This window comes from Centruroides sculpturatus, unplaced genomic scaffold (genome assembly GCF_000671375.1).
Source record: "Centruroides sculpturatus isolate CEXI.00-Female unplaced genomic scaffold, Cexi_2.0 scaffold24, whole genome shotgun sequence".
Taxonomy (NCBI): domain Eukaryota; kingdom Metazoa; phylum Arthropoda; class Arachnida; order Scorpiones; family Buthidae; genus Centruroides; species Centruroides sculpturatus.
In genome coordinates this window covers 386,317-404,524 of record NW_019384375.1, presented here as the reverse complement: position 1 = coordinate 404,524, position 18,208 = coordinate 386,317, and the positions used below count along the sequence as shown (strand labels likewise).

Here is an 18,208-nt window from a genome sequence, read left to right as displayed (position 1 = left end):
TATATATATATATATACACATTAATATTTAATATATACCTCTATAATATACACACATATATATAATTAACTAGTAGATGAGCTCGGCGTTGCTTGGGGAAAAAATAACAACAAAGATTAAGATTATTACATTATTTCATACTTCTAATCCTTGTATTATATTATAGTATTTGATTCATATTTACAAAGGTTATCTTACGTAAGAGTTTATCACACCGAGTGCCAAATCTAACATATTTTAAAAATTTTTTAAATTGTGTACAGCGGAATAAAGAATTTTTAAACTGTGTTAAATTAGTCACTCGGTGTGATAAATCCTTAGGTAAGATAACCATTGTAGTTATATAAATCAAATACTACAATATAACGAACATTATAACAAAAACCATATAAAGAGTTTGGTTATTTCAGCCTACCATTGTCACGTTTTTCGCGACACTCGGATGATGTGAAATGGCACAAATTCAATGATCAACTAGAGAGGAATTGAAAATATATCTTAAAATTTTTAAGATATAAAGTTTATATATAAATTTTATATTTTAAAATAATTATATAATTATAAACTTTTATATAATTTTTCTTACATTTATATAGATTACAAAATATTAAAGATGTTAATAAATACTGTGAACGATAGTAAAAGTAAAGTAAGATTTGTGTATTACTTTACTTTTAATCACATTTTTCATTATTATTTTATTTCATTTGTTTTAGAATTTTTAAATTAAATTTTTAGCATTAATTCTTATTGAAATTAAATTTAAAAAAACATTTTGAATATCAATTCAATATGTTTTTTAAATTTATATACAAAAATTAAAATTTCAATTTAACATAAATCTGTTTTAATAATTATTTTTATTGATTTATTTATTATTATTCATTTTTAGTTATTGCCAATATTTTAATATTATCTTACATTTACGAATTTTTTTCAAATACTTTCTGGAAATTTTTAAATTATTAAATATTTATTTATGAATATATGAATTTATATATGAAATTTTAATTACGATATTTATGAAAGAACGAAATTTATTCTAATATTTTAAATTTCTAACTTTAAGTTGGAAATTTTAATACTTTATAACAAATGTTAAAGAATGATTTTATTTTTTATTTTTTTGATAAGAGTGTTCTTGAAACTCAGTTGAATAAAATCAATATTCTAGTGTAATAATGTTCGTGTATATGCATTTTGTATTATTAACAGTACATTAATTCTGTAGCGAAAATTAAATTCTATGTGGCAGCGTTAATGTAGTGATAACTTTATAATAATATCCCACGGAAATTGGTTTTCGAGTTCACAAACCATGTCATGCATTTAAATTGTTCATTTTATATAACGTAAAGATAATGTAAATGTATTGATATTTGTTTTTTACTTCGTTTTAGGGTCTCTATCTTCCTTCTATAAAATTTAAACTATTTCAGCTATAAACATTTTTCTCTTCAATTTCCCAAATTGTCTGTTCTTTAATTTCATATAAATATTCAATTTTTATCTTTGAAATTTTAAATATATTTTTCCAGAATCTTGAAAATTACATGTATACATTCATTTAACATTTATTTAAATATTTTTTTCTTTATTATACATCATAATATTTTATGGGTATATGTTTAGGTTATGCTAATTATAATTCATATTTTTTAGCCACCCCCTGTGTCACCTCATCAAGGAGAAATTATGGGATATTATGTTGGTTATAAGGACTTAAGTTCTTCGGATCCATTTGTGTATAAAACAGTTGAAATTGGAAAAGATGTCGAAGGAGAAGTTTCTTTAAGCAATTTAAACAGATTTACAAAATATGTAATAACAGTTCAAGCATTTAATAGTAAAGGAGCAGGGCCAAGTTCTAAAGAGATCATCATTCAAACCCTGGAACATGGTAAATAATAAATTCATGTAATTAAAATGTTAACAAATATATCTTTAAAATATTTTAATATTTTAATGTGGTAAATTTTATTAATTATAATTCAATTGTAAATATTTACCCCATTTACTTTTATTGAATAACAGCAGTCAATTATAATTACATGACGTTGTACAGATTTTCTATATATTTCTTACAAGTATTTTAGAAATAACACTTCAAATTTAAATTTGTTATAACTATTTAAGGATTATAATTTAATGAAAACTGTAAACTCATTTTAATTATTTTTAGAAATAGAAAATATAATAAATACAAAATGAAAACAAGTTTTCATTTGCGAGAGTATCTAAAATAATTTAAACAGTAACATAAGCTTTAATAAATTTATCTTTGAAATCTTTCAATACAATTCCTAAAATATCAACTCATTTGTTCTGTATATTTATTATTTGTTTAATAAATATTTTAGTAAATTTAATTATTTCGCATAAACTACAATTTTNTCCTTATATGTAAGACATTGGCATTTTCATTATATTTTATCCTTATGACCAGAAAATCCAATAAAAGTTGAAATATTTCGTTGCTTTTTATGTATAAAAATGAATAGTCTGAATTAATATATTATAAAATTGTCAGCTTATATAGATTAACTACATACTGAAAATAGCAAACTCTAAAGATAAAATTGAACAATATCACTTAAAATTATAGATAATCCTATGAATTTAAAACGAAAATGAATAATTCTCTAACGGAAAACTTAAACTGACAAATTCGATTGAAGTTTGTCACTTTCTGCAATTGAAGTTATAATAAATTTATATTTTTGCACAAAGATAATAGAAAAATCATAAAACTAGAAAAATAGCTCTTATTCATAACTCTAATAGAAAATTTAGAGGAACTTAAATTTTCAATTATGTTCGTATGGAAAAGTAATAAATGAATTTGAAATTGAAGTTTTTAATAATTATTTTTAAAATATATTAGAAAATCAAATCGACTTTTCTTACACTTTTACAAAGAAATATTGCAACTTTATTTGAAGAAATCTCCGAATAATAAATTATATAAATCTCAGTTGTATATCTTTACAGTTTGTTTTAATAATGTTGCTTCCTTTTCTTTGTTTATAATAGCAGTTTTTATTTTTGAGAAGAGTCTAGGTTATATACAATCACTAAGGAATAATACTGATGAATATTAGAAAGAGATTTTGATAATATATTGTTTATAAAATACAATGATTATTATGAAAATATTTTCTTCTCATATCGTAAATCTCTTGTATCAATATATATATATTTGTTGTACAGAAGTAATAAGTCAATAATATAGATGTGTTGATATTTATATTAATTGGACATAACGTCCAATTATTTGAGATATCAACACATCTATATTATTGACATTATTGGATTATGCGTCAAGAGCAGTAAAATCGAAATTACATCCTGTAGACTGTAGAGCTTTTATTGTTTCTTAAAGATTTGCTGTATGAAGATTCGATGTAACTTACTGTAGGCCTATATATTGCTAATGTGATAATTAAATTATTATCTATTATCTAAGTAACATAATAAACGTTATTTGGTTTTAAATTAGTTAAATTTATTGGAAACTCAAGAATCCTTTTCCTCTAGGAAAATAAAAATCCTGAATAGCCTTCAAGATATAAACTAGACTTATAGATTCTATTTGTTATTCTATGTTCTTTAAAAAATAAAAAATTCAGATAAAATAAATAAATTTTCAGATAATACCGAGATCAGATAATTTCAGATCTAAAATAAATTTTCAGATAATATCGATATATAGTTAATATATTTATATCGATATCAATATCGTATATTGGAAATTGATTATTTTGAGGCATAAATTATTCATGAATAATTTCTTTAAAATTATGAAATCAATTTAAAACCATTATAAATGTTGATATGGAAAAAGTTTTAGATTAAAGATTACTCAAAACATGATAATTTTCATTTTGTATAAAATTGGATTTTTAAAAAGCAATTATTCAAAAACTTCAATGTAGCTAAAATTAATTAATCGAAGTTTCGATTGATTACAAACAAGGAATTTTAAAATTAAAATCAATACGTAATTATAAATACTTGTTAGATTAACAAAATTTTTATTCCCTATTTTGACAATTTTTAGTTGTAATGCAAATTTTACACTGTAAATCATAAGAACACTTNCTATAGAAAAATGTTGATAATTACATTTTATTAATAGACACTTTCTTTCAGAGTTTAATCAATTTTATAATTTTGAAGGCATTTTAATTAGTTCTCTTTGTGTTATAAAGTTAGATTTATATTCTGCAGCGCATTCATTTTTATCTTCTCACACCTAACAAGTTCATTACTCATCGTAATTTGATAAAATCGTTTTACAGAAATCTGTTATTTTAGTTGTTCATTAACGTTAACAGATGAGAAGATAGAAAAAATATATATATTAAATTTCCTTGTAATTTATAATCTAAACATATAATTTGATACATTATATAACTTTTATTTTTGTTTGTTCGTAATGTTTTGTTTATATCTTACTTTATAACATTACCGAATTTGGATTACTTAAATTTACAACAAATCTAACTTCCAGTACGTTGGCTTACACTGTTATGAAAGATAATTGCATTGTTAAAGTTCTAATATTTCATGACAAATTCAAAAAGATTCTAGTTTTATTAACATAAAAAGTTTTTAAATTATAGATTTTAGTATTAGAAGATTGCTCAATTATAAATTTACATTATTATTATTATTATTATAAATAAATGCTAAAATATTTTTTATATTTCCATTGGAGCTTTATGAATATATCATTAGCTTATTATTAATTTCTCGCCAATATTAAATTAATGATGTAAATTAATAACTAAGTTAAATTGTTTAGTTTCATATCAACATTTGAAATTTATTTACGAAATTCTACAAGAAAATATAATCGTTTTAAAGCACAGTATAATTGATCATAAATATATCATATTGTGCATCATAAGTATATGTACACATACCTATATTTTTAATCAATTTATTTAAAAACGTGCGTATTTAAAAAAGGGTGGTAAGAAATTGTAATAAACAATTCAAGTAGTATTTTTATATTTAATAATTATTTCTGTATAAATATTTTCAGAAATAAATTAAAAGATGTTATTTCTTTACTGCGTTACAACTTTTATTTAAATAATCTTAATATAAAAATACTTTAACTATTAATTTTATATAAAAATTAAATAGCTTTGGAACATTTTAAATTTACATAAAAAAAGCACAGTACTTTATGTAAAGAAACAGCATTTTCGACCAAAATGTCTATCATTGAGGTCATCCTTCAATAAATGATAAATGTGTTTTGGAAAATAGTATATCTAGAATCTATAAACATAGTTTTTATCTTAGTGGATCGTCTATATTTTTAAAGATTTTTATTTTTTATCACTCTTGAGGACACTTCAAAAGCAATATCTTCCTATAACCAATTCAAATTCAGAATACGTTTAGATACATTATTAAATTCCTATAAAATGTATTATGTTGTTTGTTTATTGGTTTTATATTGAAAAGAAAAGTTATTAATATAATAAAACGAAACATTTGTTTTATTATTTAATAAATTATATTTGTGCATAAGCTACATTTTATTGTAAAACATTTCATATAATTAAATGAATTAAATGCTGATAAATGTTTACTCACAAAATTTTATGAGTAGACTGTTAAAAGTTATTGGACTGTAATTTTCAAATTGCAAGACCTTTACATCTATTATTGTCCGTTAGTTCGTCTATCTGTCCGTCCTTCGTTAATCTTCAGAACCAGTTAGATGGAAATCAAAACCAGATATGAAAGGCTTATTTTCAAATTTTGCAACCTGGTATTGGGACGATGTCATAATATGCAATTATTCGTATTATATATTCCTTAAATTATTTTTCTCAGCACTGTATCAATGTTTAAATAAAAAAAAATTTAATTCTTTTTGATAAGTTGGGTTAAATTTCAATAATTTCCTTATATGTAAGACATTGGCATTTTCATTATATTTTATCCTTATGACCAGAAAATCCAATAAAAGTTGAAATATTTCGTTGCTTTTTATGTATAAAAATGAATAGTCTGAATTAATATATTATAAAATTGTCAGCTTATATAGATTAACTACATACTGAAAATAGCAAACTCTAAAGATAAAATTGAACAATATCACTTAAAATTATAGATAATCCTATGAATTTAAAACGAAAATGAATAATTCTCTAACGGAAAACTCAAACTGACAAATTCGATTGAAGTTTGTCACTTTCTGCAATTGAAGTTATAATAAATTCATATTTTTGCACAAAGATAATAGAAAAATCATAAAACTAGAAAAATAGCTGTTATTCATAACTCTAATAGAAAATTTAGAGAAACTTAAATTTTCAATTATGTTCGTATGGAAAAGTAATAAATGAATTTGAAATCAAGTTTTTAATAATTATTTTTAAAATGTATACTTAAAATACAGTACATATAATTAAATAACTCTTTGTATTTTCAATACATAATTCTTACATAACATAAAATAGCTTATTCTTAATTTGAATTTAAAATGTCTACTTCTTTGCTTAAAATTTGTAATTACAATATTTATCTAGAAATATTTTATTATATAAAATACTATCAAAATTAATTATTTTTCAAAACAGAAAGCTTTATGATTAGAGTTTTATTTTAAAAAATAATTAATAAGAATAAGAGAAAAAATATATACAGTATATATTATATATTTTTTTAATTTTTATTTAAATGATATGAATGATAAATTTCATGTAATGCAATTTTAAAAGAGGGAAAAAATGTTTAATATAAATCTTTATGAATATTAAGTACTTTTGGATAATGGAAAAATTGCTTCCTTTCTTTTCTCGAGAATTAGAATTGTATTAATAAAATTGTTGAAGTTTCATAAGTATAAAATGCTGATTGAAAAAGTTTTATTTTTAAGATGATCAATAATATAATGTAGAAGAGGAAGAGTAATAAGTGGATTATACTTAATGTATTTGAATAATTATGATTCTATAGATACAGAAAAGAAAAGATAAATGAAACTCTTTGATCAAGTATAACCAAATAAACATCTTTAGAGTCTATCAAAGCGTTCTTAATTTATAATAAGAACAACTTGAGAATAAGTATTTTCTATTGTATTAAAAAGCACTTTTCTTCGTTAATTGTAACTAGTAAAGAAAATGCATTTAATCCCTTTTTATTGTAATTATTTATGTAAATAATTTCAAAAAATGATTACTTGTATTTGTATATTCCATTTGATGGGATAAGACAACGTCACATGATGTAAATTTGTCAAAGGGGATGCCTACCTGGAGAACTTTTCTTTGGGAAACTGCCCCAGTTTAGGTGTTAGATAAGTAAAAGAAACTATGAAAACTCTTCAGAGTTTTCATAGTTTCTTCGTTATCAGATGCGATCCTGCAACCAACGTTAAGTGATTTTATCTACTTGACCACTATTGGAGCATATTTATATGTAATTATTGATATATTTGAATATAGAACGAAGTCATTTTAAAATAGAATTATTTTTCGTGGCAAAGTGAGCTGTAAATAAATGAATGCATCAATAAACTATTAGCTAAGTACAAAATTTTTGATAAATTAATAAACTAACTGATTATTTTATAAATTTCTGAATTGGTATTTCATTATTAACCAGAATTAAATGGTATAATTATTATTTTATTCTTGTTGAATATACAATAGAATTTCGTCGTTAACTGTTATTAGATTTAATGTAATAAAATTAAAATAGAATATTTTTATAAACAAGCTATAGAAAAATGTTGATAATTACATTTTATTAATAGACACTTTCTTTCAGAGTTTAATCAATTTTATAATTTTGAAGGCATTTTAATTAGTTCTCTTTGTGTTATAAAGTTAGATTTATATTCTGCAGCGCATTCATTTTTATCTTCTCACACCTAACAAGTTCATTACTCATCGTAATTTGATAAAATCGTTTTACAGAAATCTGTTATTTTAGTTGTTCATTAACGTTAACAGATGAGAAGATAGAAAAAATATATATATTAAATTTCCTTGTAATTTATAATCTAAACATATAATTTGATACATTATATAACTTTTATTTTTGTTTGTTCGTAATGTTTTGTTTATATCTTACTTTATAACATTACCGAATTTGGATTACTCAAATTTACAACAAATCTAACTTCCAGTACGTTGGCTTACACTGTTATGAAAGATAATTGCATTGTTAAAGTTCTAATATTTCATGACAAATTCAAAAAGATTCTAGTTTTATTAACATAAAAAGTTTTTAAATTATAGATTTTAGTATTAGAAGATTGCTCAATTATAAATTTACATTATTATTATTATTATTATAAATAAATGCTAAAATATTTTTTATATTTCCATTGGAGCTTTATGAATATATCATTAGCTTATTATTAATTTCTCGCCAATATTAAATTAATGATGTAAATTAATAACTAAGTTAAATTGTTTAGTTTCATATCAACATTTGAAATTTATTTACGAAATTCTACAAGAAAATATAATCGTTTTAAAGCACAGTATAATTGATCATAAATATATCATATTGTGCATCATAAGTATATGTACACATACCTATATTTTTAATCAATTTATTTAAAAACGTGCGTATTTAAAAAAGGGTGGTAAGAAATTGTAATAAACAATTCAAGTAGTATTTTTATATTTAATAATTATTTCTGTATAAATATTTTCAGAAATAAATTAAAAGATGTTATTTCTTTACTGCGTTACAACTTTTATTTAAATAATCTTAATATAAAAATACTTTAACTATTAATTTTATATAATTATTACAACTATAAAGATAACATTACACATTAATTCGTAATATTCTTCTCTTCGTGCTATTATAATTGTTAATGATTTTGTTAATTAGAAGTTTTAGTACGTTAGACACAATCACTTCAGATATTTCTATTCGTTCGATATTTACAATTCTCCTTGTTTTAAAATTATTTAATCATTCAAAATTATAATATATTTGATGTAGTGGCCATCTGTTCTTCTAAATTTAGAATTTTTCAAGGATACTGTCTTCTGTTTAGCGAATGGTTATAAACTTACTGTATATTTAGTATATCATATACAAGCGAATCGTAAAATATCTTATCTCGTGAACACTCTTATCCCTTTAAAAATTTATTTGACATTATTACGCTGTTTAAATTTAAAACTTCAACTGATAAACTTCGGTATCGCCAATGGGCATGAATAGTTTTGACTAGAGATGCGTTATTTTAAAATGTAAATTTCTAATATTAATACACGATTACTCGAGTGAAGTGCAATTTTCTTTGAAAACATTGACGAATTTTTGAAAATTTATGCTAAAATATTTTTATGAAATTACTACACAAATTATTTTTATGTACGACAAGTTTTATGCTCTTCTGACTTTTATTGTCATAATATTCTTTCTAGATTTTAATACGACAGCATGAAATATGCATTTCTCTTTCTCTGTAAATGATATTTTTTTATTCAATGTGTTTTCTAATTTGTAAGTATAAGAGATTTAAAAAAAGTAAAAAACATTAAATATTTTTTAAAAATCTATGTAAATATATTATATAAATAATATATGTTTTTAAATTAAACACTGCAGTTAAATTAACTTTTTATGTAGTAAAGTTAAATTTTCTATTAAAGATTGTGAAAAATTATATATCGGTCGCATTAATTAGAATTTTTTAATTTGAGCTTAATATATATGCAAAGTTGAAACTTTTGACAAATACGTTTTGTAAATATTGAAATAATTTTTTTCAGCTAAAGCCAAATCATAATAATTTTAGTTTGTTCATTAAAACATTTCGAAAAATTCTATTAAATTATATTTTAAATTTTCGAGAACATCTTATTTTTGATTTACAAATATTATAATTAAAATTAAATATATTTTCATGAACTTTTCATATTCATTGCAAAAAATAAAATTTAAATTAAAAATATGAATTTTTTCATAGTATATTGAAAGTTCATAATTAACTTTAATATTTCTTAACTGTCCGATATTCTAAATTTCATGAAAAGTTAAAATATAAAGACATCTTAAACGATATTTTTGTAAGTTTAAATTATATTACAAGTAAAAATAAAGATTTATTTTTCAAAATATCTAATGTATAATTAGATATAGGCTAGCTGATATAATGAAATTTATTTATATTCAGTATATTAAAACGTATTACTTTATTATATTCAGATATTAATCCGATAAAAGTTTTGGCTGAAATATTTTAATACAATCCCCTACCACATCATATTTTTTAAAGTGTTTGGATTTAGATGAATAATCATTATTTGGAAGTCGTTCTAGTCAACTATAAAATCAATAATTCTTACGAAATTTCTGTTTTTAGTTTTTAATTCCGAAAAATCGTTAGAGTAATATATCATTATTTGAATCATTACACCATCTTAAAATAACAACATGAGTTTCACAGTTTTAAAATAAAAACTCATTCGTTTTTTAATGTGATCTCTCGAGAGGGATGTAGGATGTATAACCGCACTTAAACAGGCACGTCGGCATTCTCCCGGGATAAACCAGTATGCCGGCTTTTACCATACAGAAATATCTGATTGCATGGTCTCCCTCGGATAGACCGGCATGCCGGTCATTCCGCAAAAATAGGGTATATATAACGAGCAAGTGACATCATCATAATGCCGGGCTGCATTTGTTTTAATCGTATTCTTAATTTATTTAATTTAAAATATATGTTCGCGATCTCAAATTAGTAGTGTCTTGTCCCTGTGCATCATACTAGTGAAGATCTTCCCTAAACTCTTCGTTGAGTTGGTTTCCGCGTGTATCACGATTCGATATAGTGATCCAGGTTCGATGGAAAGCACACCTCCACACTCAAGTTATACAATATTTACAGTTTATTTACAGATTATGTAGAGTGTACGAGTTCGAAAACGTAGTATATACAGGATAATAAAGGGTGGTGCCTCACGTACTAGATTGGCTTCCGGGAACTATTATACTTTGGAGAGGCCTCAGTCAGCTTGTGGAGTTGGATCAACTGCACGATCCGTCCAGTCTCCGCACTTACCCGTCCCTGAGATAGTTACCAGAGAAGAATGCTCTCTCTAAAGTCAGCGGGCTTCCCAAGTGCTTGAGACTACAGTGTTACCAGTGTCTTGCTCTTCTTTTCTCCCTCTCCCGTTCGCCCCGCAATTTAAGGGTTTTTTGGAAGGGAACTTCCGACTAATCACAACCCTTTCTTGCCCGAACAGCTTACATTCAGGTCCGCCGTCATCTGTCGAGAGTCAAGCTTACAGTAACGTCTGTCACTTGTTTACGTTTTTTTTAGTAGTTTACCATATGGCAAATGGTCTATCGTCTGACCACAGGTGGGTCCAATTAACAAAGTCGGCGCTTCCTTTGTTTTCCCTCTGCTAAAAGGCCAATACTTTACAATACTTTTCCTGATAACAACAGAATCATGCCGCTCATCTATGTTCAGGAAAAAATTTTTGAGTTGGAATAAAATCTCTTCCGTTCTAGAAAAGGAGTTACTATATAGTTAATCTCTGCTACTTATCTTCTCATATTTGCTTCGATTTTCCATTATCTAACACCGTTCGCGAGATTAAGGAAGGACAGACAGGCAGACGGACGGACAACAATGGGAATTTATAGGTGTACTGAACATTTTTTTTTCCAAATTGTAGCCCAATAAATGATATAATTTAAAAATGATATACTTTATTTTTGAAATTAAAGTGGGAAAACTTGTTTAAAAATTTGTGAAAATAAAGAATTTAAATATAAATCACTGAAACATATCCTGAGCGTTATTTAAGCATGTATTTAAAATATTATGAATAATAATAATAATAATAATAAAATTCCTATTAAAATTATGTTATCATTAGATTTTTAGAGCATTCAGTTATTTTTTACTAATAAAATTTTGTTGAAGTAATTATAGACTTAATTAAATAAATTCAATTATTGAATTAATTAGTAGAATGACTTGGAGTTATAAGAAACGATTAAGGAATTCAAAAAAGAGTAGTAAATGATATTGCCCTACAGGAAACCATTGGAGTTAATAAGATTTTCTGAAAAACTGTTATCAGAAAATTAATGTAATAAAACTTTAGTAATAGAATTCTGATTAAAATAGACTATGAAATAACTTTTAGGAACAGGAACGTAAATATTTTTCATTTATATTAATTTTTTAAACTTAATTATCTTTTTCGAGATTAATACACGTTTGTTTTAATTTTAATAAAATCAGGAAGTCTATCGGTTTTGTGTTTGTGTGGGTGTATGTGTTAAGGTAGACATGTATTTTCCAATTCTAAACAATATCAATTAGAGAAATATTTTTTTTTAAAATAACGACTGACAAATTAACTAATGGTCTTCGAAATTTTTAAAGTTTTGCTTATTGATTATCCAGAAATTATTTTTATGAATGATTTTTCTGGTAAGTTAATACACCATTAAGCGATTACTACTATTTCCTTTCTTTATTCTGATAAATCTAATGTTAATCCTTAATCCTTTTACTTAATAATGGTTTAGAGAGATGAAGCAAACTCCTACATTAAGAAACTTATATTTGATATTTACTCAACTGTATCCTTGAAATGCACACAGCCAAACGGTTAATAAATATCAATAAAAATAATTTCAAATATTTGTACTGATTTCATTAATAAAAAATTTATTCTATTCGTTTTTATAGTGGATGAATTTGAATGATGACTGTTCTTATTAATTAATCCCGCATTTAATGTTAAGTTTCTTTCACTTTTATTAAAGTTTCTAGATTTATTTTTAATCAAATAAGTGAGCTAGTTTACGGTTTAAATTTTAAATAATTTAAAAATCACTGAGATTCGTTTAAGAAATTTTAATCATCTGTAGCAAATATTTAAAATTGAATGGAAAAATTTTAGGAAATCAAATTTCACTATTATTTAACCAAATATTTGATCATAATTACGCTTAAGTTGAAGTTGTTTCTCGTGGGAAATTTTCAAATTTTTTCATTTATTCTCAAATTTACAATAAAAACTGCGTTATACGTACACACACTCTTTGGAAACTAAAAAACGAAAAGAAAAATGCTTTAAAAATTAAATTTTTTGTAGTCTCCTATTTCAATTAAATATCCCGAATAGAAACGTATTCCAGTTTCGAATAGAACATTAGAAAAAACTTATTCTTAGAGATAACATTTAAATTACTAACCAAGATAAATATACTTTTTATTTACCAAAAAATTAACTGATTCATTCCGAAATTTTTCTCCATTCTGTACAAAACACTATCATCATTTCATGTTTCAAGAGAGTATATTTAACTTTTTCAATAAAATTCTACTATTTATTTATTATATTAGACTTTGTTTTTATTGTTCTGCTGACTAAACAGGAAAGTAAAATAATCTTACTTCTTCATTTAACCATTAAAGTGTGGAATTTAATTTTCTATTATTTATATTTTAAATTGAAATTTCTTATTCGAAATTCGTTATTTTTTAAGAAAATTTTAATTAATTTCTGTTATCAGGGATAAACTTTGCCATTGACGAAGAGGTTACCTCTATTAATTATTATCGTTAGCTGATTAGTACTAATGCTTCCTGTAGAGATTCAGAATATAACATCTTTTAATGATACCTTATCAAAATCAGTTGTTACCTTCATTAGAATATAAATTTACAAAACTTTAAGTTATATTTGTATTTTGTAATTAAAATAAATTAACTTATTCTTGAAGTTTAAATGTAAAACAGTTAGAAATATTCTTTAAAGTTTTATATTAATAAAAAAAAATGTATTTGTTACTTTAATACAATTTATTTATCTTATAATTCATAGGCTTTTATATTTTTTTATCATGTAAAATGATAAGTATAAAATTCTATTCAACCTTTCGGGTGTCTCAAATTAAATAAGTAAAAAATTCAATAGAAAAGCTTACAAATAATAAAAGATACTTTTTATTTTTCTTTTATATTTAACGTTTTTAAAATTTAATGAATTTAAACTTTTTTAATTTTATTAAATTAAACAATTTATATATTAATTGACATTACATTGTTTTAATACTTTTAGTAAAAAATATAAAAAATATAGAAAAATAAATAATTTTAAGACAAAGAACTTTTGTTTTAATATAACTTCATCTTCTAATGGATGATTATAAGAGAGAATTTAATCTTTAAAAAGGATTTTTTTTTATCAATAAGATATAAAATTTCCAAACTTTTTAATTTTTCTTTTCTGGACAAAAACTTTTATGAAAGAAGATGACATAATTAATTAAAAAACTTCATTTTTAGTTAAGAACTTTTATTTAATTAATTACAAGTTTTTAGTTTAAAGATTAAATACGAATTTAGTATGTTAAAAACGGCACGAAATCGGGTTTTTTAGATAATTTATTTAAATAAATAACTTAAAAATCTCGCAACTGAATATTTAATATTAATAAATCTTCCAATAAGAAATTAAATTTAATTAATAAAATATTATACTACATTATAATATTAATACAAATTGATTTAAAAGATAGAAATTTATTTTTCTGTATTTAACTTTTCATAAAGTACGTTACATTACTTTTGAAATTGAAGAAATTTGAATAAGTAAAAACTTTTCGTTTAGTTTATTTCCAATATATGTTTAATTTGGAAGTTTTAAACAGATAAGATGAGAACTTCCAGTGTGCAAAAATCATTAAAATTAATTTTTTTGCTTCAAAATTCTGACAAATTTGACACTTTAAGTGTATTTTTAATATGATAACACATATTAAAAATGCACTTAATTCATGTAGCAGAATCAGTGAAACTTTCATTAAATTTTAGAATATTAAATGGCATTTTTAGTATGTTTTAACATTCAGTTTTAATGTTCAGTTAAAAAATATCCAATAAAAAATATTTGATCACAAAATACTACGCATTTCTACAGCAAATTTAGCTTTAACTGCAGAACAGTGTAAAAATTTTTACTACACTTTAAATTTTTATGAAATTTTACTTTGATTAAATAATGTAATAATAAAAAGGTACTCCTTGCTTAGCGAGAAACAAGTCATTTTTACTACTTTCAGCGAAGTTGATATTTTTGACATGCTGCGTAATGGGAAGTACCCTCCCAACTCGAACAGACTCCCTCACGTATATAGTGTTCCCGTAAGGGACAACAGATACGATAGAGACCTGATATACATTGGGTCAACTAAGCGTTCCATGGGAATCAGGTTACAAGAGCATCTCGCCGATATATAACATGCGAGAACTACCATGGCCCTCTCTACATGCAAAGCAGATCCGGACATCGTAGCGGACTTTAACCGGGCCAAACTCATCTTCGCTTTGCTCCCCCCCACGGAATACCTCAGATGGTTGAAGGCCGTGCAGATATTTAAATACAATTTTACATCAACGTGCATATAAAGAGGAAATGCTTTTGTCAATGGCCTGGCAAGAGTTGATTGACAATAGGGTTTAACCGTTCAACGAACGGTTAAACCCTATTGTCAATCAACTCTTGCCAGGTCATTGACAAAAGCATTTCCTCTTTATAATTTATCGTTGAGTCCGGATACGTCAACTGAACGCGTAGGCGCGACGTGGTTTTTAATTTTTCGAGCTTTTATTCCAAAACCTTTTACGAAGATCCATCGGATAATCGTTACAAATCCTGATGAAGAGCTCGGGTGAGTTCGAAAAGGTTTGTTTTTTTGTTTATGTGCATACCTTAATCGGTTCGGAGTACGTGATTCGTTTCATATTGTGTTCAGAGTTTGCAGTGTTTATTCTTTCTGGGTGTTTTTTTCTATTTCGATATATATATATGTAAATATTTTATGTAAGTTCGAGGAGGAAATGTCTTTAACTATATGAAGTTCCTTTGTCTCGTCCTACTATATTCGAGGTCTTTCACGTGGTCCGTTCTTTCTGACTTCCCAGAAGCTTCTGACCTTATTTTCTATTGTTCCACGTCACTCCTTTTGTTTCAAGCGCCTCCGGCTTTGGAGGGCCAATCACACCTTTACATATATAGTTAAAATGTATTTTATAATTTGGCAATTGCCAAAAGATGATGAAAGCGAAATTCGATTTTTCCAAGAGAAGGGAATTTTACATAGTGAGCGATTGCGTTCAAGAAATCATAAAATGAGATTGTATTTTTGTTCCTCTGAAACACCTAAATGGAGATGTAATATCCAACCTTGCCACAAAAAAGAAAGGTTTTGAGAAGTCAAAATTGGTTCAAAGGTTCACATGTTTCTTTTTTGACTGCAGTTCGTTTTATATGTTTTTGGTGTTTGGAATTAACCTCTGGAAGTTTTTGCCAATTGCAATTAGGAATTAATCCTACAACCACTATAGACTGGAATAGTTACATGCGTGAGGTATGTGCAAATTCTTTACATTCTCGGTCAAATGTCAAAATCGGTGTTGCTAACAAAGTTGTCGAGGTAGATGAACGTCTTTTTTCGATACTTTTCCGTTAGCTGGGCGCCACTCATTTTTACTACTAATTTTAGCGAAATGTAATATTTAACAAGTATATAAACATGTTTAATATAACAATGATGTTTATACACAACATACGTTTAAACATGTGTACAAACATGTGTATAAACATATTCATTGTAATATAAAACATGCGTATTAAACATATTACGAAATAAAATATCGATTTCGTTAAAAATAGTAGTAAAAATGACTGGTGTCCCGTTAAGCACAGAGTACCGATAAAAATTTATTACAGTCTTACTACAACACTTTAGCATTTGCTGGGAGAATTCTTTATTAACAAATGTTTTCAGCCTACTGTCACAGCCATCATTAGGTTTTAAAATATATTTAAGAAAGTGTTCCACAAATAGTACATTCCGTTTAAGTTGTTTTAAATTCTAAATTCTAATTTAAAAATTTACGCGAATTAAATAAATAAATTATGAAAAATATAAGGTTAACAAAATACAAATAAAAATAAAATTAAGAAAATTATAAAATAAAAGTAAAGAAAGTGTAACATAAAAGTAAAGCCAAGGTTGATTGATACTCAACCTTGCTTTACAAGCACATAACTCAGGTTTTTACATCCTAATTTTTTTCTATGGCGTATTTCTAAGTTGAAGGTATGCATCCCTAGCATTCAGGCACTGTTTCTTAATCTTACTGTAGTATATCTCTATTCTTTTGTATATTCATAGCAATGGTTTGAGAATGAACAGGCTTAATGATGTTTGTTTCATTACACTTTATAATTGAGACTTTCACTTGTAACATTGAAGTTAATTAAAGTTGTATTACTATAGTCTTTTTCCACATATACTAGCGTTTCTTAAGACGGACCATGAAGTTTCTTTTTGTAACTCCACAGTAATCTTTTTTGACCCCTGACAGTTGGTTTTCATATGTATTTTGTATATCCCCAGATTGTTCTTTTTTCTTTATTTTTTTCTTATCATTCCTCAGTAAGTTGTAAATATTAGGCGCTCTTTTGTGCACGATCTTTGAGGTTTTGTAAGTTGCCAGCTCTTTTATAATACCTCCTAAACGTTTGTTGTATGTAAATTTATTAATTCCATTGATATATTATCTTTGTTTACTTCATAACTCCTGATGAGTCCTTCTATAGTGAAAGTTTCATATCCTAATGTTGTTGCAATCTCCTTAATTCTATTGATTTCTTTTAACCGGTCCTCTATATTGGAACAATACAAAAAGACTTTTTTAATCAGTGCTCTGAATGCTGAAAGTTTATATGTGTAAATGTAATTAACGTATATCTAGCCTGAACGCTAGAGATATACATCATAGAAAAAAATTAGGATATAAAAACCCCTGAGTTATGTGATCCCCTACAAACAGTATTTATTTATTTTATTCGCGTAATTTTTAAATTAGTATTTAGAATGTAAAACAACTTAAACGGTATGTTCTGTTTGTGGAACATTTTCTTAAATCTATTTTAAAACCTGATGATGGCCTACGACAGTAATAAAAAATTTTCCCAGAAAACGCTCAGGTGTTGTAGTAAGGTTGAAATCTCTCTTTGTTGAGTACACGTGAAGTTAGGGCGCCCCTAGCGGGAGAAAAGAAGAACGTACCCGCGTGTTTTTTCTTTGTGTGGCCGTTTTTTATAGCGGAAGGTCTCAGTGAACTTGTATTGTGCTGTTATCTGACTATATATTCCCATGG

The 18,208-nt window shown here is 24.9% G+C and overlaps 1 protein-coding gene across 1 annotated transcript in view; it reads left to right on the top strand.

Annotated features, from left to right (window-relative positions):
- Positions 1-18,208, top strand: part of LOC111616681 (Down syndrome cell adhesion molecule homolog) — a 191,291-nt gene that overhangs the window by 106,769 nt on the left and 66,314 nt on the right. The window contains exon 17 of the mRNA XM_023358064.1: positions 1,663-1,900. Coding sequence (XP_023213832.1) covers positions 1,663-1,900 — 238 coding nt within the window. The remainder of the gene's footprint in view (positions 1-1,662; positions 1,901-18,208) is intronic.